At 40.3% G+C, this 27,305-nt stretch overlaps 1 protein-coding gene across 2 annotated transcripts in view; it reads left to right on the plus strand.

Moving 5' to 3' along the window:
• Window positions 1-27,305, plus strand: part of LOC112253046 (SH3 and PX domain-containing protein 2A) — a 91,686-nt gene that overhangs the window by 48,150 nt on the left and 16,231 nt on the right. Inside the window, exons 8-9 of one of the 2 annotated variants that reach the window (XM_024424914.2) lie at window positions 20,306-20,419; window positions 23,203-23,286. In XM_024424914.2, the coding sequence (XP_024280682.1) occupies window positions 20,306-20,419; window positions 23,203-23,286 (198 nt within the window). The remainder of the gene's footprint in view (window positions 1-20,305; window positions 20,420-23,202; window positions 23,287-27,305) is intronic. The other variant, XM_024424915.2, reaches the window with a different exon arrangement.

Consider the following 27,305-nt stretch of genomic DNA (forward strand, 5'->3'; position numbering starts at 1 on the left):
CATGAGCACTTCCATTTTCACCTCTCAGTCTGGGTTTCCTGTCTATCCCTCATCCCGATAGTTTCCCTCATGTTACCTCCTCTCCCTATCTTTCCCTCTCTCTCCCCTCCCTCTTTGTCCACAGCCTTCCAACTGTGCCTTAGCCCCATCTGGAGGCTTGCTTTGGCCTGCAGAGAGGCCTGTTTTTTTCCCTTTGTTGGTTTAGGCTGGGGGCCAGAATGTTGCCTTTTGTAGGGGGAACGTTTCTCAGACTTCTTTATTAATTATCCAGCTCACTTTAATGGAAAGACATATGCCAGCTGCACAGGGTCCTGAGTCAGCTGCTTAACCTCTAAAAATTGAGTGCTAGGAGTGCTAAACCCTGCACGCACAGCCCTTAAGATCTTCAAAAAGAACTGAAAACGATGTTCATCTAGCCCTTGTTATGAGATTCATTCAATTTGTCTTTTTTCTGTAAGTGTATTTCACAATGAGGTGTGGTGGAAGTTCGCAGAGCTGCCTCTTGACTATTATGCATATTATGCCCTCCAGTAGAAACAAAGACATGATGTACTCTTTATAAAGTGGCCTTACTTGATGATGGCCTTGCCTTACTTGATGATGGCCTTGCCTTACTTGATGATGGCCTTGCCTTACTTGATGATGGCCTTGCCTTACTTGAGGATGGCCTTGCCTTACTTGAGGATGGCCTTGCCTTACTTGAGGATGGCCTTGCCTTACTTGAGGATGGCCTTGCCTTACTTGAGGATGGCCTTGCCTTACTTGAGGATGGCTTTGCCTTACTTGAGGATGGCTTTGCCTTACTTGAGGATGGCCTTGCATTTCTTGAGGATGGCCTTGCATTTCTTGAGGATGGCCTCACTTGATGATGGTCTTACTTGAAATGATGTCAGTGTTTACTTTTGCCGCTACACTTTGACGCAGTTAAGGCTTCTCACAAACCCTTGCACTATAACATCAAAGCACATCTCACCAATTAACTGAACCACAGTTTTAGCTGATGCAGCATAAGGAAACCTGTAGTTTTACTGTCCCTTCAGCAGAATGAAATGAGAGGTTTTGTCATGTCCATCTCATGAGCCTCTAGAGAGAGAGACAGGCTCAGTAACAGAGGTTGACATCCTGGCTTTAATGGTGTGCCCAGACAGTAAAGCACTAATGGGACTCATGTGTTCTTCAGAGGGGAGGAGAAACGGGGATCAGAAAGCAATTGGTTTCACATTGGGTGTGAGTGAAACCCCATGCCATAGAGGCCTAAAGGAATAGAGTCAATTGGCTGCTTTGAAGTGTCTGTACCCACCCTTTGAGTTCCTCCATTTATTTTCCTGCCTTGGTCCAGTTGGATTTGAGCCCACTATGGAGTCAGTTTGAGGCAGATTTCCAAACACCTTGAAGTCCTTTTGCCCAAGGCCTTGACCTGAGTCCTTTCCTCCATAATTAGCATGGACCTTGATGGATGGTGCTGGAGACTGGCTGCAGTACATTTTGATGACTACAGGGTAAATGTGTCACTGGTTAGGGAGTTCATCCACCTGCAGGTCTAACTGAATCACTGTTTGATTCATAGGAACACAACCAATAGTGTATAGACAGTATTTGACATAAAGGACTCAAAGCACTGTAGGCTAGGGACTCCCAAGTATTATAGAGGTAGCTAAAGCCAATCCACTCAGCGTACTGTGTTCAACAAAATGGTTAGCATTAGCTGAAGCCTATTTTGTTATACAGAATGTTTAGCATTAGCTAAAGCCTGTAGTGTTCATCAAAACCGTTAGCATTTGCTGAAGCCTGTTGTGTTCAACAGAATGGTTTGCATTAGCTAAAGCCTTGACACCTCCTGGACAGCATAGGCTAAGCTGCAATGTGGGTGACATCATTCCTCAGCCCTGTGCCAATGCTAACAGTTCCAGGTGTGCGTAAAAGAGTCCATTTAGTTTATTATCCATTTCTCACAGAATAAGTTAATGTCTTTTATGGCATCTGACAGGTTGCTTTCTCTCTCAGACTTTCAGTGGTGAACAAGTTAGTTATAGGCTCTTTATGAACGCAAAGCTGCTAAAAGGTCTCCATACTTCTCTGTGGAATGATGCCAAAAAGGTTCTGCAGGTCTTTAGAGGCTTGTACATTTATTAAAGGGTGTGAATATGGTGTGTTGACATTTAACCATTCCTCTTCTACAGAGCGCTATCATGAATAAGATGGCTGGGAATGTAATTTGTCCTTATGGTCTGTGTAGTGTATGCATGGCGTAAGAGTGCAATTATATTGTGCTTTACTTATTACCATGTTGGTTCTCAAATTTGAACATAGAGTTACTTACCAAAGTGCTTTCTATGTACCTTCATTGTACAAGGTAAATTTAAATGTGAATTTCACTGTTACCGTATCCAAGGTTAATGCCATTGTAATGCAAAGGATTGCCCACTACACTAAAGGGAAGGCATGTTTTCTTACATTGGATTATATAATATATTTCTGACAGGGGCTTTGAATCTAGGTCAGTTCATATATGCAAGCTCCGGTTTATCAGTGTTCCATGTCCCTTTACCAGGACAATTCAGTATTTTCCATTGCAATGGTTTGTTGATACTGTACTGCTTTTGGCCTCCAGTCGCTGTCATAGTTAATAATGATTCATGTTTTCATGAGAGGGTGTTCCTTGTTATTGGATCAGGTACCAGAGGGGTATACTACAAAGCAAGATCAATGACTTAACTAGCTAACTTATTCTGAAATATTCTGAAATAACTTTACATTTTTTAGAAAGATATGCTTGAAATTGACTCAACAACCAAAACAACATATCTAGCTGGCTAAATCATTGATCCTGGTTTGTACAATATTCCTCTGGTTAATCAACATAGCTCAGAATGGCAATGTGTGTTGTGGACGCACTCAGCTCTGATTTTATTTTTCAATTTTTTTTTCAATTTTTTTAATGTATATCATAGAATTCTTGTAAAATAATCTTTAAGACAAGGAATGCTGCACTGCTAGGACTCATCAAAGACAGAGAAATGGTACAAGATCTATGTTTTTGATTATGTAATTTTCTCAGTGTTGCATAAAAATCAACTGCCACTTTTTAGGATACTCTAATGGTCTATTTTCACAACTGAATTAAGTCAGAGCTTGTCAGAGAGAGACCCTAGCTTTGAAGAGTAGAGGTGTGTGGGGTGGGGAGAGAGTCAGGGGGAATATGGAAAAAGCCATTTCCTGCCAAAGTTAGTGGTTCAGAGGTTGGTTCATTATAATGGATCCTCCAGGATGCTCCTCAACATATACACTGTGTTAGAGAGATGTTAACCAAGGATAGGCTAAACTAGCACCCCACTTTTTAACCTTCACTTAACCAGGTGGGTCAATTAAGAACAATGTCGTCTTTATGGCAATTACGACCTGGCACAACAGACCCAGTGCATTTCTCTGAGGTTCAAGTGCACTTCAGTCTACTGTTGAACTTTTCTTGTTATCGAAATGTGTAGGAAAGGTAAAGAATTTCCCTCTTGAGGTATGCTGCCTGTTGTCTAGTCTACTATATACCTCAAGGGCAGTGTTAAGCTAGCCTTGCCCAGTCCAACCCAGATAATATCCCTCTAAATCTTTTCTGACCACTGTGCGTTTACATTGGCCTTGCTCCAAGTCTAGATCAGCTTTTTGAATTGTAATTTGCCAAATTAACTCCAGGAATGTCTGTGTCGGAGAGGGCAGCAACTCGGGTTTGTCAGCCCCTCAGGCTCTCATAGCCTCTCTGTACCACCCTGCGTGTGTTTCTGTCAATGAACCAATAACTGCGTCAGTCAGTGGTGAATTCTGGGAACACGTTGTAGGGTATTTTAGTCTGCTTAAGGGCTCTCAAAAGTTAAAGCTGTGTCCCAATTCTCTTCCCCATCTCTCTTCGTTATTGATGGACCATGGATACGTTGAGGAGGAACTAGATGTCTTTCCTACGTACTGTATTACTCTCTGCTCTTAAATCCTCTCTGATACTGTAGATCAGTGTTCATGAGGGACAGGAGATGTGAATAGGAAGCTGTTGAACACCATTTGGCTACGGCCAGACGATGGACATGAACCAATGGATTCGTGAGGCGCCTCACACTTAGGAACAACCATTAAAGTTAAATAGCATTTTAGAGGGTTGGGATATCAGGCACATCTCACATGCCATCTGTGCTGTCTAGAGCCTGGGACTGTAGAAGGCTTTTCTAAAGCTACATACAGCACACCATGAGGGGATCCTTTCATATTCTAAGGTGCTGCGTGGGTTGTTCCTTAGGTCAACATTAGTTCTCATGCCGTTTTTCGCCTAGCACTCTTAACAGAACCATCGCTGGTAATTGGACCCAGTGTTTTATAAAAAAACTGAAAGTGAATGTATTGCACTTGATATATTTCCCCTCTTTGATACAGTGTTAATAACTACAGAAGCTTGAACTGAATTAGTTCAAACTGAATTCTCCTGCAGTGCTTTGAATTTACCACAGGAGGACTCCAATGAAGTTGTAGAAACATCTCAAGGATGATTAATGGAAACAGTATAAACAAATTTCAAGTCTAATAGTTATGTAAATAAGGTATTTATATTCTTAATACATTTGCAAACATTTCTAAAAACCTGTTTTCGCTTTGTCATTATGGGTTATTGTTAGTGATGCACCAATATGACATTTTTGGCCGATACCGATATCTGATATTTTCCTTTGCGCCCCAAAAAAACAGATACCGATAACCGATATTTATCATTTTAGCTGCCTTTTTAAGCATTCTAGTACACTTAAATAGTTAACACACACATGGACGCAGCAGTCTAAGGCACTGCATCTAAGTGCAAGAGGCCCTGGTTCGAATCCAGGCTGTATCACATCCGGCCCTGATTGGGAGTCCCATAGGGCGGCGCACAATTGGCCCAGCGTTGTCCGGGTTTGGCCGGAGTAGGCCAAACCCAAGAATTTTGTTCTTAATTGACTTGCCTATGTAAATATAGGTTACACACTCACACCACACTGACCAAAAAGTTATTTTGTTGGCATTTACATATGTCCCCATTTACCAGTAAAACATAATCAAAACCTATTTCTTTCACTTACCTGCTGTGCTGTTTCGTTGTTCATTTGTTAGGTCATTTCATTCTCAACCATTTTCTATGGAACGCCATTTTGGTCTTTGCTATGGAACAGCGTTTGGGTCTTTGCGTGTCAAAAAATATACTATTTAACACTTTGACGTGTCAATTAAGCTTGATGACCAATCAGGACCTGAAATGACTGCACGTCACATAATAATTTAACACGTTCATACATTTTTTTACATAGTGTAATCAATGTGTAATAACTATCACACTGCAAACAGTGTTCTTCCCCAAAAACAAAGCAAAACGACATATGTTTAAGTAACTATAGTTAGCTAGCTAACCTATAGCTAGGCGTCATAATCTAAAATAACCCTAATTTATAAGAGTTCTTATTTGAGTAATGGTGGTCGGACCCATCTATGTGAAGCTAGCCACAATAAGGATTAGCCACAACAGTGGACATTTCGGTTTGCCTTCAAAATATATGGTATGGCATAATTCTACTATTTTTATTAATTTGCATCACTGTCAATGACATACTTTTATTTTGAAGGCAAACCCCCAAAACCACTATTGTGATGAATCCTTATTGTGGCTAGCTTCACAACACATATCCCGGTCCAGTCGAGCCTCACTAGCCAGATGAAGCTAACTAGCAGCTTATAATGTTCGCTTTACAACAGGGTTAAGTAGCTGACTAACTATTTATTTTAATGAACTGAAGTTCAATTTCAATAGGCGAACAAGTGGCAACCTAGCTAATAGTTTCTCACAAGGATTCCTAAATCATTGCTAAGAATAATGAAAATGACTGCAGTTTCTACTGGTCATTGTTTTCAGGCCGGTTGAATTGGTGCTAGCTAGGTACCAATCTAAAGCTAGCTACCCCAGAAGTTGCAGTCAAACAAATTATGCTTTTATTACTAACGCGGTATTGAAAACACATCGTTCATGGCCGATGTTTGCAGACTTTTTTTGTAAAGCTTTGACAGTGCTACTGTATCTTTTTTGACACGCAAATACCTCAACAGCGTTCCATAGTATGTATGTTGTGAAGCTAATAGCAGTGACGCTGTTACTGTGTAACTCCAGTTGGGCGACGTCTGAAAAATAGAGCACTTGGTAGTGTGTACCGTGCTTGACCAGTCGGCGAAAGCCATCATCACCCACTTCAGAACGGTTGATTGTCAAGGGCAATGAATTTCATTATCTTGGCTTTTTTTCGGGCAGCCTAGTCATTGTGTGTAGATTGATGCGGGGGATAAAACATATATTTAATACGTTAGAGCCTTATTCTAATATGTAACAAAATGTGGAAAAAGTCAAAACAGAAGGCATCTCAATACTATGTTAATTACACTGCATATCATTATAGTTTAGATGAGTGCATAATGGTATATATTCACTGTAGGAAAATCTGGAGTTGCTGGTCGTGTCCCATCTTTGTCTTGAGCACTAAATATGTTGATTACAGTAAAAAGGAGACTGGAGTGTTTAACCTAATAGTGTTTCCGGACAACAGGTACTGTAGGGGAGACCAATAGGGCTGGCCCTCCTCGACAGATAGGTTCCTCGCTTTTGTCCTCCCTCGGAGAAAGAGAGAGGAGCAGAGTAGTGGATACAAGTAGATTCAAATAAAGCTTTATCACTTTGAAGTCTGAACCAAACATCTGTTTACTTCCTCCACTTTCTCCTTTCAAAGAAATCCATACTGTAGCAGTACCGTTTTTCTTCTCACCCCCTAGAGCCACATTACGATACATATGGCTTACATAATCAGCATCGTTTTTAATGATTCATTTTCTTTGTAAACAAAACAAAGAATCCATTGGGAACACACTGGTTGAATCAGTTGTTTCAACATCATTTGGCAATGTAATGTGATGTGGAATCAATGTGGAAAATGCATTTGATTTGAAAAAGTCATCAACCAGTACTGTTTTCATAACATTTGAACCAACGTTGTAAACATTGAAATTAGAGTAAAACTTAAATACAGTGGACCAAACCTAGCACTGTTGCAGTTCTTGACACAAACCGGTGTGCCTTCTACCATACACCGTTCAAAGGCACTTAAATATTTTGTCTTGCACACCCTCTGAATGGCACACATACACAAGCCATGTCTCAATTTTCTCAAGGAGTGAGGTTGGGTTTATGTAGGTTTATTGGATCTTTGGAAGTTTAGAAGTAGTTACCATTAGCCCTTATACATGTTTTTTCATAATGTACAGAATATATACTATCCAAGCAAATATTGATATTTGGTTGTGTTCACAATTCAATATCTGGTTTGTCTACAAATTAATGATTGATTTGTTGGATTCACGTTCCAAAGTATAAAAAAATATTTTTAAAAATAGAACTAAATCAAACTTTAAATGTACTTAGATTTTTGGTTGAGATGGAGACGTGAATCCAACATACAGTTGAAGTCGGAATTTTACATACACTTAGGTTGGAGTCATTAAAACTTGTTTTTCAACTACTCCACAATTTTTTTCTTCTTGTTAACAAACTATAGTTTTGGCAAGTCAGTTAGGACATCTCCTTTGTGCATGACGCAAGTCATTTTTCCAACAATTGTTTACAGACATTATTTCACTTATAATTCACTGTATCACAATTCCAGTGGGTCAGAAGTTTACATACACTAAGTTGACTGTGCCTTTAAACAGCTTGGAAAATTCCAGAAAATGATACCATGGCTTTAGAAGCTTCTGATAGGCTAATTGACATAATTTGAGTCAATTGGAGGTGTACCTGTGGATGTATTTCAAGACCTACCTTCAAACTCAGTGCCTCTTTGCTTGACATCATGGGAAAATCAAAAGAAATCAGCCAAGACGTAAGAAAAAACAATTGTAGACCTCCACAAGTCTGGTTCATCATTGGGAGCAATTTCCAAATGCCTGAAGTTACCACGTTCATCTGTACAAACAATAGTACGCAGATATAAACACCATGGGACCACGCAGTCGTTATACCGCTCAGGAAAGAGAAGTGTTCTGTCTCCTAGAGATGAACATACTTTGGTGCGAAAAGTGCATAACAATTTCCAGAACAACAGCAAAGGACCTTGTTAAGACTGGAGGAAACAGGTAGAAAAGTATCTATAACCACAGTAAAACAAGTCCTATATCGACATAACCTGAAAGGCCGCTCAGCAAGGAAGAATCCACTGCTCCTAAACTGCCATAAAAAAGCTAGACTACGGTTTGCAACTGCACATGGGGACAAAGATCGTACTTTTTGGAGAAATGTCCTCTGGTCTGATGAAACAAAAAATATAAATGTTTGGCTATAATGACCATCATTATGTTTGGAGGAAAAAGGGGGAGGCTTGCAAGCTGAAGAACACAATCCCAACCGTGAAGCACGGGGGTGGCAGCATCATGTTGTGGGGGTGATTTGCTGCAGGAGGGACTGGTGCACTTCACAAAATAGATTGCATCATGAGGAGAAATTATGTGGATTTACTGAAGCAACATCTCAAGACATCAGTCAGGAAGTTAAAGCTTGGTCGCAAATGTGTCTTCCAAATGGACAATGACCCCAAGCATACTTCCAAAGTTGTGGCAAAATGGCTTAAGGACAACAAAATCAAGGTATTGGAGTGGCCATCACATCCCTGACCTCATCCTATAGAAAATTTGTGGGCAGAACTGAAAAAGCATGTGCGAGCAAGGAGGCCTACAAACCTGACTCAGTTACAGTCGTGGCCAAAAGTTTTGAGAATGACACAAATATTAATTTCCACAAAGTTTGCTGCTTCAGTGTCTTTAGGAATTTTGTCAGATTTTACTATGGAATACTGAAGTATAATTACAAGCATTTCATAAGTGTCAAGGCACTTTATTGACAATTACATGAAGTTGATGCAAAGAGCCAGTATTTGCAGTGTTGACCCTTCTTTTTCAAGACCTCTCCACATGTTTTTAATAAAATGAAACCTTCACAAAAAACAGGTAAACAGAAACTGACCGTGACCCGAACGTGGCGCACACAAATACACACAGAAAATAAATAATTACCTACAACATTAGGTGGGAAAAAGGCTGCCTAAGTAGGATTCACAATCAGAGACAACGATAGACAGCTGCCTCTGATTGGGAACCACACTCGGCCAAAAACAAAGAGATAGAAAACATTGAATGCCCACCCAAATCACACCCTGACCTAAACAAATAGAGAATTAAAACAGCTCTCTAAGGTCAGGGCGTAACAGTAGGCATCTGGATCGTAGACTCATTCTCACTGAAGTACATTAACCCTCAAGTTGCTGGACTGTGGCTTCACATTTTATTTCGATATACAGTTCCTTTCGGAAAGTATTCAGAGCCCTAAACTCTTTCCACATTTTGTTACGTTACAGCCTCATTCTAAAATGGATTAAATGAAAAAAATCCTCAGCAATCTACACAATACCACGTAATGACAAAGCGAAAACAAGTATTCAGACATTTTTTAAAATGTTATACAAATAAAAAACTAAAATACCTTATTTACATAAGTATTCAGACTCTTTGTTATGGGATTTGAAACTGAGTTCAAGTACATCCTGTTTCTATTGATCATCCTTGAGATGTTTCTACAACTGGGTTGGAGTCCACCTGGTGTAAAGTGGGCTCCTGAGTGGCACAGTGGTCTAAGACACTGCATCTCAGTGCAAGAGATGTCACTGCAGTACTTGGATTGAATCCAGGCTGCATCACATCCTACCGTTATTGGGAGTCCAATAGGGCAGTGCACAATCGGCCCAGCGTTGTCTGGGTTTGGCCAGAGTAGGCCGTCATTGTAAATAAGAATTTGTTCCTAACGGACTTGCCTAGTTGAATAAAGGTGTAATATATATATACAAAAATGTAATTGATTGGACACCATTTGTAAAGGCACACACCTGTCTATATAAGGTCCCACAGTTGACACTGCCTGTCAGAGCAAAAACCAAGCCATGAGGTCGAAGGAATTGTCGACCTCTGAGACAGGATTGTGTCGAGGCACAGATCTGGGGAAAGGTACCAAAACATTAATGGGGCACTGAAGGTTCCCAAGAGCACAGTGGCCTCCATCATTAGTAAATGGAAGAAGTTTGGAACCACCAAGACTCTTCCTAGAGCTAGCCGCCCGGCCAAACTGAGCAATTGGGGGAAAAGGGCCTTAGTCAGGGAGGTGACCAAGAACCCCGATGGTCACTAACAGATCTCTAGAGTTCCTCTGTGGAGATGGGAGAACCTTCCTGAAGGACAACCATCTCTGCAGCACTCCACCAATCAGGCCTTTATGGTAGAGTGGCCAGATGGAAGCCACTCCTCAGTAAAAGGCACATGACATCCCGCTTGGAGTTTGCTAAAAGGCACCTAAAGAACTCTCACACCGTGACAAATAAGATTCTCTGGTCTGATTAAACCAAGATGAATACCAAGTGTCACTTCTGGAGGTAACCTGGCACCATCCCTACGGTGAAGCATGGTGGTGGCAGCATCATGCTGTGGGGATGTTTTTCAGCAGCAGGGACTGGATACTAGTCAGGTAGATGAGTGTAGGTAGATGAGGGGAAACAAATATTTAATACATTTTAGAATAAGGCTGTAACGTAACAAAATGTGTAAAATTCAAGGAGTCTGAATACTTTCCGAAGGCACTGTTCCTCTTTATTTAGGTTGATAGCTCGACGTTGAAACAATGTTGATTCAAACTATTTTACTATCAACATTGAAACAAGGTCAAATAAAATGTCTAATCAAATCTTAAATTATACGTCATTTCAACCACCCAGTAAACTGTTGTATTGAATCTAGGTATTAATATTATAGCTTTTTTTATGTGGAATTTTCAGCACTTTTTCAACATATACATAGTTCTGATGATTACGTTGAAATTAGATTGATGCATCAACCTGTTTGTCAGCTTTAATCAATTAATTTAAGTTGAAGTTTTACCCTAATTTCAATGTTCTTTTTCAAATTCAATGTATTTTCCACATTGATTCCACATCACCAGTGTGTACTCAACCAGTAGGTGCTCAGTGGGAAGTTTTTTTTTTCTCCAGATGTGTTTTGTTAGTGTTTTTGTAGCTGTGCATCTCAAGCTGTGTAAATCAGGCTTACATAGGCATTTTGTCTAGGTGTTAAAATCCTAATTAGATAGTTGGCAACCGTATCCTTTAGTTCAGTACATCCTGTATAAACTCTGTGTGCTATGGCAAACATAAACTTTGCAACATAATTTATTTGACTTTTTTCATGGTTTCCGTTGCAGTACAACCACTAAAGTTGTCATGACAAACCATTTGTATTGTTTGCAGTAAAGTTGTGACATTTAAATCAGGAAACCTCAATGGTGAAAAAAACACGGCCGTTTGCGATATTACACTAACAAAGAAGTTACTGCGAACAAACAACACAGTTTTTGCCCCTCGGACATCATTGCACGCGCGACGCTGATCATCTCATCGACAAAAGCAATAACAATGGTGGTGGGGTGGCAAGTGGCGCTCTTTCCTCCTACTGCGGATTCCATCTTTAAGTTTAACAGACCTAAAGGTTCAGTGAATTAAAAGAAGACCTCCACCAGAGAGTTGTGGGTTTGACCCTGTTGTCTCACTATTGTCTCACTGAACCACCGATCTAAAGGATAGGGCACAGATCTAAGCATAACTCAGTGGGGAGCTGAGGAGATAAGCACTGCATGGACCTGGACATAAACTTTATGAAATTACTCCTAATTTAAGTGAATGTAGTTTCTTTGGTTTATTTGTCGTGTTTGCAATGGATCCTCACAATTGCCCCTAAAAGCTAGTTGATGGACACTACAGTATAAAAGGAAAATAGTATTTGCTTTATCCATTGCTTCCTCAGCACAACTAGTGATGCAGACAGACACAGATGCGGTGTCACAGAGGATAAAGATTCATACAGCTGCAGGAGGCACAGATGATGATGTTAATAGAGATGACAGACATACGGTAGATAGACAGACAGATGAGAATGTTAATAGAGATGACAGACATACGGTAGATAGACAGACAGATGAGGATGTTGATAGAGATGACAGACATACAGTAGATAGACAGACAGATGAGGATGTTAATAGAGATGACAGACATACGGTAGACAGACAGACAGATGAGGATGTTGATAGAGATGACAGACATGACAGACATACAGTAGATATACAGACAGATGAGGATGTTAATAGAGATGACAGACATACAATAGATATACAGACAGATGAGGATGCTGATAGAGACTGTAGATATACTGGAAGAATTAAGCTATTATGTGATGGCATTTTGCCAAAACACCTTGAATGTGCTTTCGAAAATGCAACAGAAACAGTTGTAGCACTTTAATATTAATAGTATTTATTACTGAAAGACAAGAGACAGGCTCTGAAAAAAGCATGTTTTTTGGGTTCCTGTCATTTGCACCTACGTGTTATAAACCTGCGTTGGCAAGGAAATCAGCACTTGTGTAGTGGGCATGTGTTTCCAAATACTTTTATTGCCTCTTGAGGATCATTGAACTCAGCCTAAGCACCTGCCATATGGGAACAAGGTTGAAAAATACAGTCGAGGCAGTCCTAGCCATCAATAACAGCTTTTATTTACTCAAACCTCTTAAAGTGACAGTGTTTTTTTCCCATAATGTATATTCAGACATCTAGCTAAGCACTTTCAAATTAAGGTACCACATTTCTGCACCTGATTCCCATATTTGCTTTGATTTCAACAGCTGCCAATTTATAAAAGTGCAAATGAAAATGTTCCCTATACTGGCAAGCCAAAATGAAATTGGCAATTTGATCTGTAAATTCTTAACAATTTCATTCTTGACTTCCCAACAAACCAAAATGTAATGTTTGTATAAAGCTTTTGGCTGATGTTACAAGAATGTTCCTGGAACATATTTAATCTGTTCTTTAAAGTTTCCTAGAATGTTTCATTAGGTTGTGGGAACATTGTGGGGACAACACAGAAGATATGTTCCCTCCCCCCAAAGAAATCCAGTTTTACGGATGATTCTTAATGTTTCTTTTAGGGTGCAAAAAACATTCACCTGATGTTTCAAGAACATTCCCAGAATACATATTGTGTGTTCTTTAAAAGTTTCCAGTATCTTTCTTTAGGTTGTAGAAACATTGTGTTGATAATGACGGACTAGGTTCCCCAAAACACTAAAACTGTATTATTTTTTTTTAATCTACTATTTCCACAACATTCTCAGCATGCACATTTGTAGCCACTTAAAGCATAAGAAAGCAGATTGGATGACATCCCCATTATTTTTTTCTCCAGATTTAATGGCAATTCATATTTGAAGGTAATATAGAGATGCATGGCATTTTCTTCATAGGACATTTGAACAGCATTTAATCATACAAAACCCAACCATATTCTTTACACTGCATGCAGTACATTGACATCCTGCACATGTAGGGTTTGAACCTGCAATGTTTGATTTCCAAGCCCAGTCTTTTATCCTCTGCGCCACCAGGTAAGATCTCTTACAATGGTAAGAAAAAGTATGTGAACCCTTTGGAATTACCTGGATTTCTGCATAAATTGGTCATCAATTTTGATCTGATCTTCATCTAAGTCACAACAATAGACAAACATAGTGTGCTTAAACTAATAACACAGACATTATTGTATTTTTCTTGTCTATGTTGAATACATAATTTAAACATTCACAGTGTAGGTTGGAAAAAGTATGTGAACCCCTAGGCTAATGACTTTTCCAAAAGCTCGTTGGAGTCAGGAGTCAGCTAACCTGGAGTCCAATCAATGAGACGGGATTGGAGATGTTGGTTAGAGCTGCCTTGCCCTATAAAAAACACTCACGAAATTTGAGTTTTCTATTCACAAGATGCATTGCCTGACGTGAACCATACCTCAAACAAAAAATATCTCAGAAGACCTATGATTAAGAATTGTTGACTTGCATAAAGCTGGAAAGGTTTACAAAAGTATCTCTAAAAGCCTTGATGTTCATCAGTCCACGGTTAGACAAATTGTCTATAAATTGAGAAAGTTCAGCACCTTTGCTACTTTTCCTAGGAGTGGCCATCCTGCAAAGATGACTGCAAGAGCGCAGCACAGAATGCTCAATGAAGTTAAGAAGAATCCTAGAGGGTCAGCTAAAGACTTACAGACATCTCTGGAACATGCTAACATCTCTGTTGATGAGTCTACGATGCGGTAAACACGAAACAAGAATGGTGTTCATGGGAGGACACCACAGAAGAAGCCACTGCTGTCCAAAAAAAAACATTGCTGCAAGTTTGATGTTTGCAAAAGTGCACCTGGATGTTCCACAGCGCTACTGACAAAATATTCTGTGGACAGATGAAACTACAGTTGAGTTGTTTAGAAGGAACACACAACACTATGTATGGAGAAAAAAAGGCACAGCATACCAACATCAAAACCTAATCCCAACTGTAAAGTATGGTGGAGGGAGCATCATGGTTTGGGGCTGCTTTCAGGGCCGGGACAGCTTGATATTATCAACGGAAAAATGAATTCCCAAGTTTATCAAGACATTTTGCAGGTGAATGTTAGGCTATCTGTCCACCAATTGAAGCTCAACAGAAGTTGGGTGACGTAACAGGACAATGACCCAAAACAGAAGTAAATCAACAACAGAAGAAAATACTCCTTCTGGAGTGGCCCAGTCAGAGTCCTGACCTCAACCCGATTGAGATGCTGTGGCATGACCTCAAGAGCAGTTCACACCAGACATCCCAAGAATATTGCTGAACTGAAACAGTTTTGTAAAGATGAATGGTCCAAAATTCCCCTTGACCATTGTGCAGGTCTGATCCACAACTACAGAAAACGTTTGGTTGAGGTTATTGCTGCCAAAGGAGGGTCAACCAGTTATTCAATCCAAGGCTTCACATACTTTTCCCACCCTGCATTGTGAATGTTTAGATGGTGTGTTCAATTAAGACATAAACGTATAACTGTTTCTGTGTTATTAGTTTAAGCATACTATCTATTTGTCTATTGTTGTGACCTAGATGAAGATCAGATCAAATTTCATGACCAATTTATGCAGAAATCCAGGTATTTCCAAAGGGTTCACATACTTTTTCTTGCCACTGTTCATCTTCTTTTTCAGTATAGCCATGTCAGGATGGTCAATCAGGAATTCCATGCTTCCTTTTTTTTTGCAATTTTTATTTTATTTTATTTTACCAGGTAAGTTGACTGAGAACACATTCTCATTTACAGCCAACGACCTGAGGAAAATATGAATGAGCCAATAGGAAGCTGGGGATGATTAAGTGAACATGATGGTATGAGGACCAGGTTGGGACTTAACCAGGGTTAACACCCTTATTTTTACAATAAGTGCCATGGGATCTTTAGTGACCACAGTCAGGACACCATTTAACATCCCACCTTAAAACTGCACCCTACACAGGGTAATGCCCCAATTACTGCCTGAGGGCTTTGGGATATTATTATAGCATTGGGTTATTATTTTTTTCAGAGGAAACAGTGGTTCCTTCTGGCCTTCCAACACCACTTCCATCAGCATCTGGTCTCCCATCCAGGGACCAACCCTGCTTAGCTTCAGAGGTAAACCAGCAGTGTGATGCAGGATGGTATGCTGCTGATGTAATTCACCCAGGGAAATAATGTTAATTGTGTTATTCACCATCACTTCACCCATCCTCTTTTTATGCTGCATACTTCTGGGCCTACATTTAAAAGGTATCCAGGACTGACTGCTGATCTAGGGTCACTTTTGCTTTTCAGATTATGTAAAATAAGTCTGGGGGGGAACATATCAAGCATCTCAAAGTAGGAATTATATCGGGTGTGTTTAAAAAAAAAGTTGAACAGTACATTTTTACACAATGTTTAATTTTGTACAGTTTGTCTAAATTCTGCATTTATGACTGAATTAGAAAACATCTGGATGGAATAAAGACATCCTATCTTTTCGTAGATTATATCTGAGCCTCAATTTTTTTTAAAAGGTCTAGAGAAAACATGGTAAAAGGAGATATGGAATTAAACCTGCAGTCTTCAGCTCTGCATTCACATCATTAACTCGCTGCACCAACAAGGGATAGCTGTAGTGTTTTTTTTAGTTGTCTAATATGGTCAATCAGGACACAACACAAATTCTGAGTTATTAAAATGTTCCCATCCTCTTCATATGAGGTGTACTTGTAACACTGTATTTTATGACAAAATGTGTTCTGGGAACGTTCTTGCAACACCAGGCAAATGTTTTATGTAAATATTGTATAATCATTGTATAATCATCAGCACGACTGGACAGTTTTTGAGAACATTTGCCCGAAGCCTAACTAATGTTCTGGGAACTTTTACAGGACCAGTTTTGGTTTGCTTGGACAATAGTACTGCTACATTGTCTTATTACCTAGAAACCTAGTGATAACCTTTGGGGAATGTACTTTGGTGGTTGTTACAGATGTTGTGCACGACATTTTAGTAAATGTTAGGGTAATATTTCAAGGATATTTCGTTTTAAACATAAAAAAACAAACATTATTTGAATGTTTTTGGGATGCTATCTTAATGTTAGATAAAACCCTAACTAGAACTTAATGGGAATCTTAGCTAATGTTCTGGGAATGTTACCGGTTTGCTGGATTGAGACACTTGACCACTACCAACATGAGATACCCATGTGATAGTTATTGACGCTGGGTATTTGGCTCCTTGTTGCAGATCTAGCAGAAGAAGAAAAAATGTATTTCTAGGACAGTATACTGGACAAGCTTCCAACCGTGCCTTATACAAGTGGAAGCAAAATGGCTGTATTTTAAAGGCTCCGGTCCTAAGTACTGTAGACTTTAGCTCTCAGTTCTCTATTTAATTCATTGGCACAGGATTTATATGAAGCCACAGCTTTGGTGTAAAGACATTACATGGCTTGTTAGGGCCTTGAGCCTTTGCCAATGTGGGGGCGCAGGGCCAGATCTAAACAGCCTTCTAGTCTCTGGACCCACACAAAGTCAATGTAAAGTACATTTAACAGCTGCTGCAGCATGTGTGATTGAATTGGTAAATTCAAATTAAACAACTCACCCATGTATATAGATTGAATAGGTGATATTCTAGGTTGGCAAATAACATCTTTGTTGTTAATCTATCTTGTTACCACTCTGTTCAATTGTTTTGGATCCCACTTCATCAAACTAACAGCTTGTAAGTTATGCACGTTATCCGGCAATTCCCTGTTTTAAATCTATATTCAACCTAGCCCCAGCCTCTGTCAGGGTTTCCCAACTGGCGGCCCACAGGCCGATTTTGGCCCGCGCATGGTTTTATTTGGCCCTCAACGTTTTCTGGGGACATAATAGACTAAAAACACCAGGAAATCAGCTCCAAGTGATTTTAATTTAAGAAATCTGTTCTCAAGTATTCCCACACAAAATAGAGAGACACGTGATCATATACAAATGAAAGCAAGGTTTGAAATGATTATGTTTTAGACAAACATATCTGTTTGTGCTTCTTGCTGTCAATTTGCCGTCTACAAATTATTTGTAATTATTCATAATTATCCCTGCTCTATGTCCTTGAAGCCCTGCAACTGTTGCCTGTCAACTTGTTTAATTGAATGTGGCAAGGACATTAAACCGCTTGTAGTGTAGCAAAGCGTTATAGTGCAGTCCTCTCCCTCTAAATGACCCTGGCTCTCATCATCAACCCATGGTTAAGCCTGATACCTATAATTGCTATCTGTCTGTCTGTTCTCGAATTCTCCTGATTGGACGATATAAAATTGCATAATAGATCTTGAAAACATTATGTTCCATGATTGGTTTGGGTGAAGACTGTCCCATAGGCTTTCATGAGGTTACAGACTTGCGTATCAGACATGACCAGCATCATAGTGTATTGTACCTCAGCGCTCTGTGTTCTGTTTACATGTTTGTAAAGTACAGTGTTTTTGTGATATATCACATAGGTTAATAGCTAACGCAGCAGGCAGTAAAGAAACATCTGAGTGGAGTCCCCACATCCGGTTTTCAGGGGAAACAGAACTAGTTTGACGATACTGTGTCTTCCAGTTTCTTCCAACTCCGCATAGGCTACATAGCTATTGACATAGCTTTAGCTTACATAGCTCTAATAAATAATTTTAGGCAAGTAAGTATTTACATTTCACAGCATTGCTCCACAAGACAGTCAGAGAACGTCTAGAGGTTGGAGAAGCAGTGAATGTTCCATGGAACCCTCCAGTCTTCTTTATGAGGGTTGTGAAGAGCTGTCAGCCATCTTGGATTCCGGTTACCACAACAAATAGAGCATTCGTGGAGCGCCACATCACAGGGGAGGTTTAACGAGGGTGTTTTGTCACTTCACTCTCCTGCAGAGAACAGACATGACCTCTCCAGAGCAAAGCGACAGAGAAATGGTATTGATTAGCCTACGTGGCAGCAGCCCTGGGGTTCGTGCAAAAAAGTTAATAGCGATCAAGGTTACTGGCTGTAGCCAGTCAGGCACAGAAAAAACTGGTCTATGTATTGTTTCACATCCACTCTGTGAATGACCGAATGACTCAGAAATGGACCCAAACATGCGTGACTCACAAGGCCTGGAACTTAAATCTCACTGTTCATTTTAATACATCATTTATTTCCATGCACTAAGAACATCAATATTTTCTTACATTATTTGTTCGATGAAGCTGTTCTGTGTATGCTCAATACTGTACCTTTCACTCAGACCTTTGTCTGTTATCCAACTGACTGAGTAACTCAGTCATATCCCAAGGAAATAAATAAAATCAAGCAAGACGTTGAGTGTTTTGCCAGTAACGTCCCACCCATTTAAATTATGATTGATGTTGATGAAAGTCAGTTCAAACAAGGCCAAATCAGGATTTATGTCGTCACAAAGACATCCCAAACCAGATGTGATGTTGTTGGGCTTGGGGATAGAGACTATAAAGTACACAGTGAGCCAACATTAATAATTTGCATGTCAATGTCTCCTGTAGAGGAGAGATTAACTTGAACCCTACTTGTATTTGTGAGAAGTATTGACATGCACCAAGCTGCCTGTTAAACTACTAGTACACAGCTCAGGCACCCATGCATACCTCAAAAGACATGACACCAGAGTTCCCTTCACAGTCCCCTAGTCCAGAAAAGACTATGGGAGGCGCACAGTACTAAATAGAGCCATGGCTACATTGAACTCTATTCCACATCAAGCAACTGATGCAAGCAGTGAAATCAGATTTTAAAAAACAGATAAATACATGTTATGGAACAGCGGGGACTGTGAAGAGACACACACACACAGGCACAGACACACAAATACACACCCACACATGATAACACACTGTAGGCACTATACACACACGTACACATGGATTTTGTGTTGATCGGGAGTCCCATAGGGCGGCGCACAATTGGCCCAGGGTCGTCCGGGTTAGTAGAGGGTTTGGCCGGGTGGGTAGGCCGTCATTGTTGTCACGTCTTGACCATAGAGAGCCTTTATTTTCTATGGTGGAGTAAGTCAGGGCGTGACTGGGGGGTTAGTCTAGTTTATTTTTTCTATGTGGGGTTCTAGGTTGTTTTTTCTATGTTGGGGTTTTGGTATGATTCCCAATTAGAGGCAGCTGGCTATCATTGTCTCTAATTGGGGATCATACTTAAGTACCATTTTTTCCACCTGTGGGTTATGGGATATTGTGTATGTTTAGTTGCATGTTAGCACTGCATTGTCGTCACGGTTCGTTTATTGTTTTGTCTTTGCTAAAGTTTCTCTTCTTTTAATAAATTATGTGGAACTCAAAGTACACTGCGCCTTGGTCCGACATTCTTTCCAACGATCGTGACAATTGTAAACAAGAATTTGTTCTTAACTGTCTTGCCTTGTTAAATTAAGGTAAAAATATATTTATTCAGGTTCTATAAACTAGAACAGACATTTTTCTTGAAATGGAGGAGGAACACTCCTCTAAAGTCCTTTATCAGATTATTTTATAAACCGTACTGAAAGATGCTGTGCTAGTCATGTTGAACGAACATCCTACAAAATCTGTCTCGTTTAAGGCAAGTCCCAACGGTAATTGATTTAATCCTAAATAATTGTTCTAGAATTGGAATTGTCAGGGTAGGTGTCTATTCCAATAGGCAATGAATAACCAGTAATTTACCAGGTACTGTATGATCACTTTTTACCTTACAGTACCTCCATTGACCTCCCTTTCTCTGTGCCCCCAGGCTGGTGGTTTGTCAGTACAGCGGAAGAGCAGGGCTGGGTCCCTGCCACCTACCTGAACACCCACAGCAACACACGAGATGACCTGGAGCTGGGCGCCTCCAAGTCCGGGGAAGGTAAGAGCTCCACACCACTTTGAATACAGGAAGAAAGCTTGTACAATACATCTAGTATTCAAGCTGCACCACAATACCGACCATGTTAGCCTTCATCACTTCCAGCAACATGGTGACATTTAGGGACCTACAACCTCCCCCCACCCATCTCTAAAAGGGTACAGTAGTCTGACTCCCACCCCCGACCCACCGCCGACTGACGCTCACGTCCCTCGTCCAGTGAGAACACCCTTCTCTGTGCTGTTATCCACTATAAGCACCCCTGAACAAGCTCCAGATTCAGCCCTGAGTAAATAGGCTGGAGAAGGACTGCCAGGGCCTAAGCCACAACTCTGGGCTGAGGTGCACTGAGTGATGTACTGTACTCTACAGTAGCAGTGTAGAAATTCTATACTAAAAGGAGGTTACCTCCTTGGAGTTTTGGACGGTGAACGAATGAAAGAGGTGCATGTTTGGTTCACTGTAGGGATTGAGCTGTGAGGAAGATGTTTATGTGAGTCTGTTGCTAGTAAAGTCATGTCTGATGTTAATTATTCCGGGCCCTGAGATAAATTCATACAGACTGATCAGTGCCTTAGCATTTTCACTCTCCACTCTCTCACAGACAAGTGCAAATATCTTGGAAAAGGCCACAACTGTTTTAGACATTATTTTACAGTAGGCAACTTTAAAGATGGAAATCATTTACTTGCATCTTACTGTTCCAAGCAAACATTCAGATTTTCCAGCAGTCTGGCAAAACAAGCATTTACTGTAACGAGTGTCGACTCAAACACTGTGACCCACATTCCTAGGACCGGAGTTATGGGCGGGCCTTACGGGGCCTTGCTCGCCCTACCGTACCTTCTTGCCCTTCCCAATAAAAATTATAAATATTGATAATTTATTTGACCAAGATGCTCGCCGACAGAAAGATACGTTTTCTGATAAAGCATCCGAGCGAGCGAAATATAGCGCCCTTCTGTCTCAGTATTTGTAGCCCATGTATTTTATGATGTCTGTCTAAAAGGACTGTGGCATGTCATACTGTTTTTCGCCAGACATCATCAGATACATGGGCTGCGTATTGTAAAGCAGTGGGGCGCTGTTTCACTCACTTAAGATGCTTTCTCCAGGGACATAGTTTCAGCCACTTTTAAGGAAAGTTGGCGAGTGCACTGTTTTGATTGTGCAATTATTTTGGACGAACGTACGAAGGTAACCTACTTTTTGAAGTGATTTGTTTGACAATCAAATTAAAACATTGTGACTGGTTGTGTTCATGCCACATTGAAAGGTAATACATTTTTACAGTTAAATTACATATCTTTAGTATAACACCCATACCAAAATAGAAACTTGCCTCCCTATGGAAATCAAATGCCCTTCCAACTGATTAGTTCTGGCCGCTGGCCCTGTACACCCCCCCCCGGCACTGTAGATCTTTTGACTGGAGGAGAGAGAGGAGATGTCATACAGCACATAATGTACTCAGTTAGCCTCTCTAGTCCAATAGTTACAAAGTATTCTCAATGGGCTTCTTTCTCCCAAGGCACACAATCAAAATGCATATCCATTCCTTATAAAGGTTTCTTTTTTTTTAAAGAAGGAATTAATCTCTCTGTTAGTGAGACAGCTTTCTGGATTTTCACATTTATGCAAACCCCACAACTGTGACCCCATACACGCACGCACGCACGCACTCGCACGCACACACACACATAGCAGATGCTGCCAGAGCGGTCAGGGGACAATCTGTCAGTGTAATTAGCGTTTATGTGTCTAATCAGTCATGGGAATAACTCAGGATCCATAAACTCTCTCTGTCAGCCCTGTGGATTGTGCTCCATAGCACTCTGTAAGACACTTTCATTGAGATGGGGCTCTTGTGGCGAACAGGACTTGGAACACGTTATATGGCTTCAGCTGAAGATGTTGACGTTTGGACTGGAGGATATGACGGTGTAAATGGGGAATTTCTTCCTCATTGGAGAAAGACTATCACATGAATGAGAAACACTTGGATATGTTCCTACTTGGGGTGGTCATATTTCATCATTTGTTTTTATTCTGTAATACCTATGATAGGTCTTCTCAGATTGACTCATCCAATATAATGGTTATCAATCTGTCTTCTGACATTAGTGTTCTGGAGGAGTATGTGGGTCAGTTTTTGTATAGTTTTGAGCAGGTACTTCGAAAAATGTGTAATTTCAGTTTTTGAGCTCACAGTGTACGTACCACTCAGTTTTTGCCTGAAATCTCCACTTCATGCTAAACGTTGAGATTAGTGCTCTGGTTTAGTAATGGAAACCTTTTCCTTGAACTAGATAATTATATAAGCCTTGCCGTTTATAGTGTTGGAATGTGACAAAAGATCCCTCCGAAGCGCCTAATCATTCCCGTCTCCTGCATTTAACTAACAAAAACCCCCAACAATTATAGACCTGTTGTGGCTGCTGCCAAAAGAATTCAGCTGGTCTATTAGTTGCATACTATTCCCAAGCAGCAATGTGTTCCCCAGATGCTCCTGCAGGACAGGATGGGAAGACCATGCTAACAATCCACGCTAATTACCAGCCACAGAGAAGATGTCCATGGCTTACATTTCCTGTGTAACATTCATTCAACCCCATCACTGTCCAGTCCTTCCATTGCAATGTGGCATTTTTGTTTCCATGTTTGCCATGTGACTAACTAATAACAGAGTTGAATCTATGTCGTTTGTGATATATGTGCCTGCCTTTTATGTTTCTGTCCCCATTTGTGTGTGTTTGTGTCTGGTCACCATGTGCGTGGTTCAGTCACTAAACGACGTAAGGCCCATCTGAAGAGGCTGGACCGGAGATGGACCCTGGGGGGAATGGTCAGCAGGCAGCAGAGCCGAGGTGATCTGAGACAGGGTGCCCACCTCCTCATCTTCCTTCACCTCTCATCCCTCTATCCTCTGACCCCTCACCTGTCCTCACTCCTGTCCCCATTGTACCTTGTCCTGTCTTCTCTCATACCTGAATAGGGTTGCAAAGCTACCTGTAATTCACCAAAGTTTACAGAATCTTCAAGTAATCTACGGCAATTTATGGTAATTTATACTTGAGTTTCTAGTGGATATACCATATGGATAAAGAGAAAATAGCCTAATTAATTTTAAAAAGCAGCTAATCAATAATGGCATTATTTTCAATTAATTCTTCCAAATATTTACTTTTTTTCACAACTGCCACCAGTTTGGCGCCATAACATTTACAACAAAGACATATTTACATGGTAAAATCCATAAGTGTGTCATATTTCATGATGAAATCCTCATATTAAACACCAATGGTATTCGTTAAGTTGATGGTTTATATTTAGGATCATGTTTTACGGCTTTGTCATTCTATTATTATTATTATTTAATCATTTTACAGACACCTGTGATGATCTGACGTACCCAAAAGGGCCACTAGATGTCTTGTGAGAAATTACATACAATCCTTGAAAGTTACCTGGAAGTTTACTGATAAACTTCTAAAGTTTCTAGTAAAATACCCTCGCTTTGCCACCCTACAACTGATGCCTAATGTATTGTCTTGTCATATGCGGTCTGCTACACCGTAATGACCCACACCCAATAATCACTAACATCGTTATTGTCCAGCTAATTAACAGTCCAGCCATGTCATTACCATGCTAAACAGGGTTTCACATCCACAGTGGTGGCTTGCAACAGTTACAGATTTGACCTTATGCAAGAAGATAAACTTACAAAAAAATGTACCATCTTGTTGTTTCAAGACTACTACATTCAAGTGCAGAAATGGAGTCTTTTCCGGAGTCTTTTTCTTGAAATCAATGATTAAGTCAGCAACTTATATTTCAGTGTTGGAAATTGGGTGAAATTATATTACAGTATATAATAAGATTGCCTCATGTAAGCAGTTCATTTTAATTCACCGCTATGTGCAACTCCAATCTTTTCTGAATTACAGCTATAGCTATAGCTACAGAACCATCTAAAAGTCGTAGCATCATTTACTTTGGTAGGCCGCAATAAAATATTTTGCCACTTTGTTTGGCTTTTTATGAGCAAATTAAACATGAATACATACAGTGCATTTGGAAAGTATTCAGACCCCTTGCCTTTTTAAACATTTTGTTATGTTACAACCTTATTCTTAAATGGATAAAATAGTTGTTTCCCTCTCATCAATCTACACACAATACACCATTTTTTTGCTAAAAAATTAAAACATTTAAAGTAAATATCACATTTACATAAGTATTCAGACCTTTTACTCAGTACTTTGTTGGAGCACCTGGCAGCAATTACAGCATTGAATCTTCTTGGGTATGACGCTACAAGCTTGGCACACTTGTATTTGGGGAGTTTCTCCCATTCTTCTCTGCAGAGTCTTTCAAGCTCTGTCAGGTTGGATGGGGAGCGTCGCTACACAGCTACTTTCCGGTCTCTCCAGAGATGTAAGATTGGGTTCAAGTCCAGGCTCTGGCTAGGCCACCCGAAGACATTCATTGACTTGTCCCGAAGCCACCCCTGTATTGTCTTGGCTGTGTGATTAGGGTCATTGTGCTGTTGAAAGGTGAACCTTCGCCCCAGTCTGAGGTCCTGAGTGCTCAAGGATCTCTCTGTGCTTTGCTCCATCTTTCTCTCGATCCTGACTAGTCTTCCAGTCCCTGCTGCTGAAAAACATCCCCACAGAATGTATATTTTATTTTTCATTTAACCTTTAACTTTAACCTTATGCTGCCACCTCCATGCTTCACCGTAGGGATGGTGCCAGGTTTTCTCCAAATGTGGCGCTTGTCATTCAGGCCAAATAGTTCAATATTGGTTTCATCAGACCAGAGAATCTTATTTCTCATGGTCTGAGAGTCCTTAAGGTGCCTTTTGGCAAACTCCAAGTGGGCTGTCATGTGCCTTTTACTGACAGGTGTGTGCCTTTCCAAATCATGTCCAATCAATTGAATTTGCCACAGGTGGACTCCAATCATGTTGTAGAAACATCTCAAGGATGATCAATGGAAACAGGATGCACCTGAGCTCAATTTCAAGTCTCATAGCAAAGGATCTGAATACTTATGTAAATAAAGTATTTCTGTTTTTTATTTTTAATAAATTTGCAATGATTTCTAAAAACCTGTTTTTGCTTTGTCATTATGGGGTATTGTGTGTAGATTGATGAGGGGGAAAAAAATATTTGATCCATTTTAGAAAAAGAGTGTAACGTAACAAAATGTGAAAAAGTCAACAGGTCTGAATTCTTTCAAAATACACTGTGTGTACTTTTCAAAAGGAGTTAAAAAGACAGACGTTTATCGACTGGAGGTGTTAAAAGCGAGCAGGTCTGCCGATGGACCAGGCCAGTAAAGAGTTTTATTCATCTTTCGGAGAAAGTGTGAAATGTGTTTGTGCTTGCACATATTAGCCTTGCCTCGAGCCAGGTCTTTTTTGACAGGGGATGCAGTTGGATTGCTGACAGCGGAGTGAGGATAAGCTATTTGAGTCCAGCCCAAGGTTTGTGCTTGGCAACAGTGTCCACAGTGCACACAAAAAATGTACGGCCTCTGGAGTAAAAAGAGATTTTTCCACTGCAAGAACTATATCTCGCATGTAAAAAAATTAATTTAAAAAAGCAGAAATAGCGCTGACTGCAGGGAAATAATGTATAAAAGTTATGCAAGCGATGCATGTTGTGGTTAACATAATATCTGATTCAGAGATTCCCCCCTGCTGGTGAGTGTGAGCTCAGGAAGGTTGAACAGGGTTGCCCCTGTACAGAGAGCCCTACCAGGCCTTAAACAGAGCGACCGGAGGTCCCATAGGTCAGTGCAGAGGAAAACAAAGCATACAGGAAGTGGCATTTTCGGTTCTATTTACACGGCTGTCCATGAGCCTATTTCTTTGAAAGTATTAGGAATTTGAACTATATCCTTAATCAGTTCTTTTAAATCCCTGAGTGAGACTCAACATGGGCAGAGGAAAGGAAACAGATATCAGATAGGCATCCAGTGATTCCAGAGGTATTCAAAGATAGGATATCCCCTCTTCTCTCTTTACTCTGCTGGGCAACATTCCTTCCTTCTGCCTGTGTTTTACGGTGTGATGAGATGAGACCTCTGGTCTGTAATGACAGGAAGTACTGTCACTGAGCGTGCCCTCTGGCCTTTTGGGAAGTTACAAATCAAGATAGTGTCTCTGTTCTCTATCATCAGTCGAGTTTACAGAGGCTGACCGCCACCATGCCATTAGTCCACTCTGCCGTTACCCACTGGACACAGTTATCAATTCAACGTCTATTCCGCTTTGGTTTAACGTAATTGAATTGAAATGACGTGGAAACAACTTTGATTCAACCAGTGTGTGCCCAGTGGGTTAGAACTGTTTTCCTCATTTCAAAAGACTAGTGTTTGAGTTTATTTTGCCCCATATTTACACCGAGTAATCAACTATCATGACATCAAGTCAAGGTAATTGTCAGTTGCTGCAGGAAGGCATTTTCAGTATGAAGTGATTGACAATTTATTCATGTTATTATTTTTTAACTTTATTTAACTAGGCATTTAATTGGTGTCCCTGATTCTTCTTAGAATCCTTTGAAAGTAAAATGCTGGATATCTTTGTGGATCTGACAGAATCAATCACATCAGAACTACACACAGAGACATAATATTAAGTCAACAGACTTCAATATTATGTAGCCTAGATACAGTACCTTCAGAAAGAATTCACACCCCTTGAGTTTTCCTAGATATGTCTTGATTTAATTTCACTTCCTCTGAGATATTTCTACCATTGTTGCAGTAGGGAGACTGGGGTTGGTTGTCTCACAGGTTGGTTGTCACAATGCTTATTACTCAAAGTCCTTTGGGTGCTGTGTTATAATTTCAAGATGAAAATGTGCGTCCT

Source organism: Oncorhynchus tshawytscha, linkage group LG06 (genome assembly GCF_018296145.1).
Source record: "Oncorhynchus tshawytscha isolate Ot180627B linkage group LG06, Otsh_v2.0, whole genome shotgun sequence".
Lineage (NCBI taxonomy): Eukaryota > Metazoa > Chordata > Actinopteri > Salmoniformes > Salmonidae > Oncorhynchus > Oncorhynchus tshawytscha.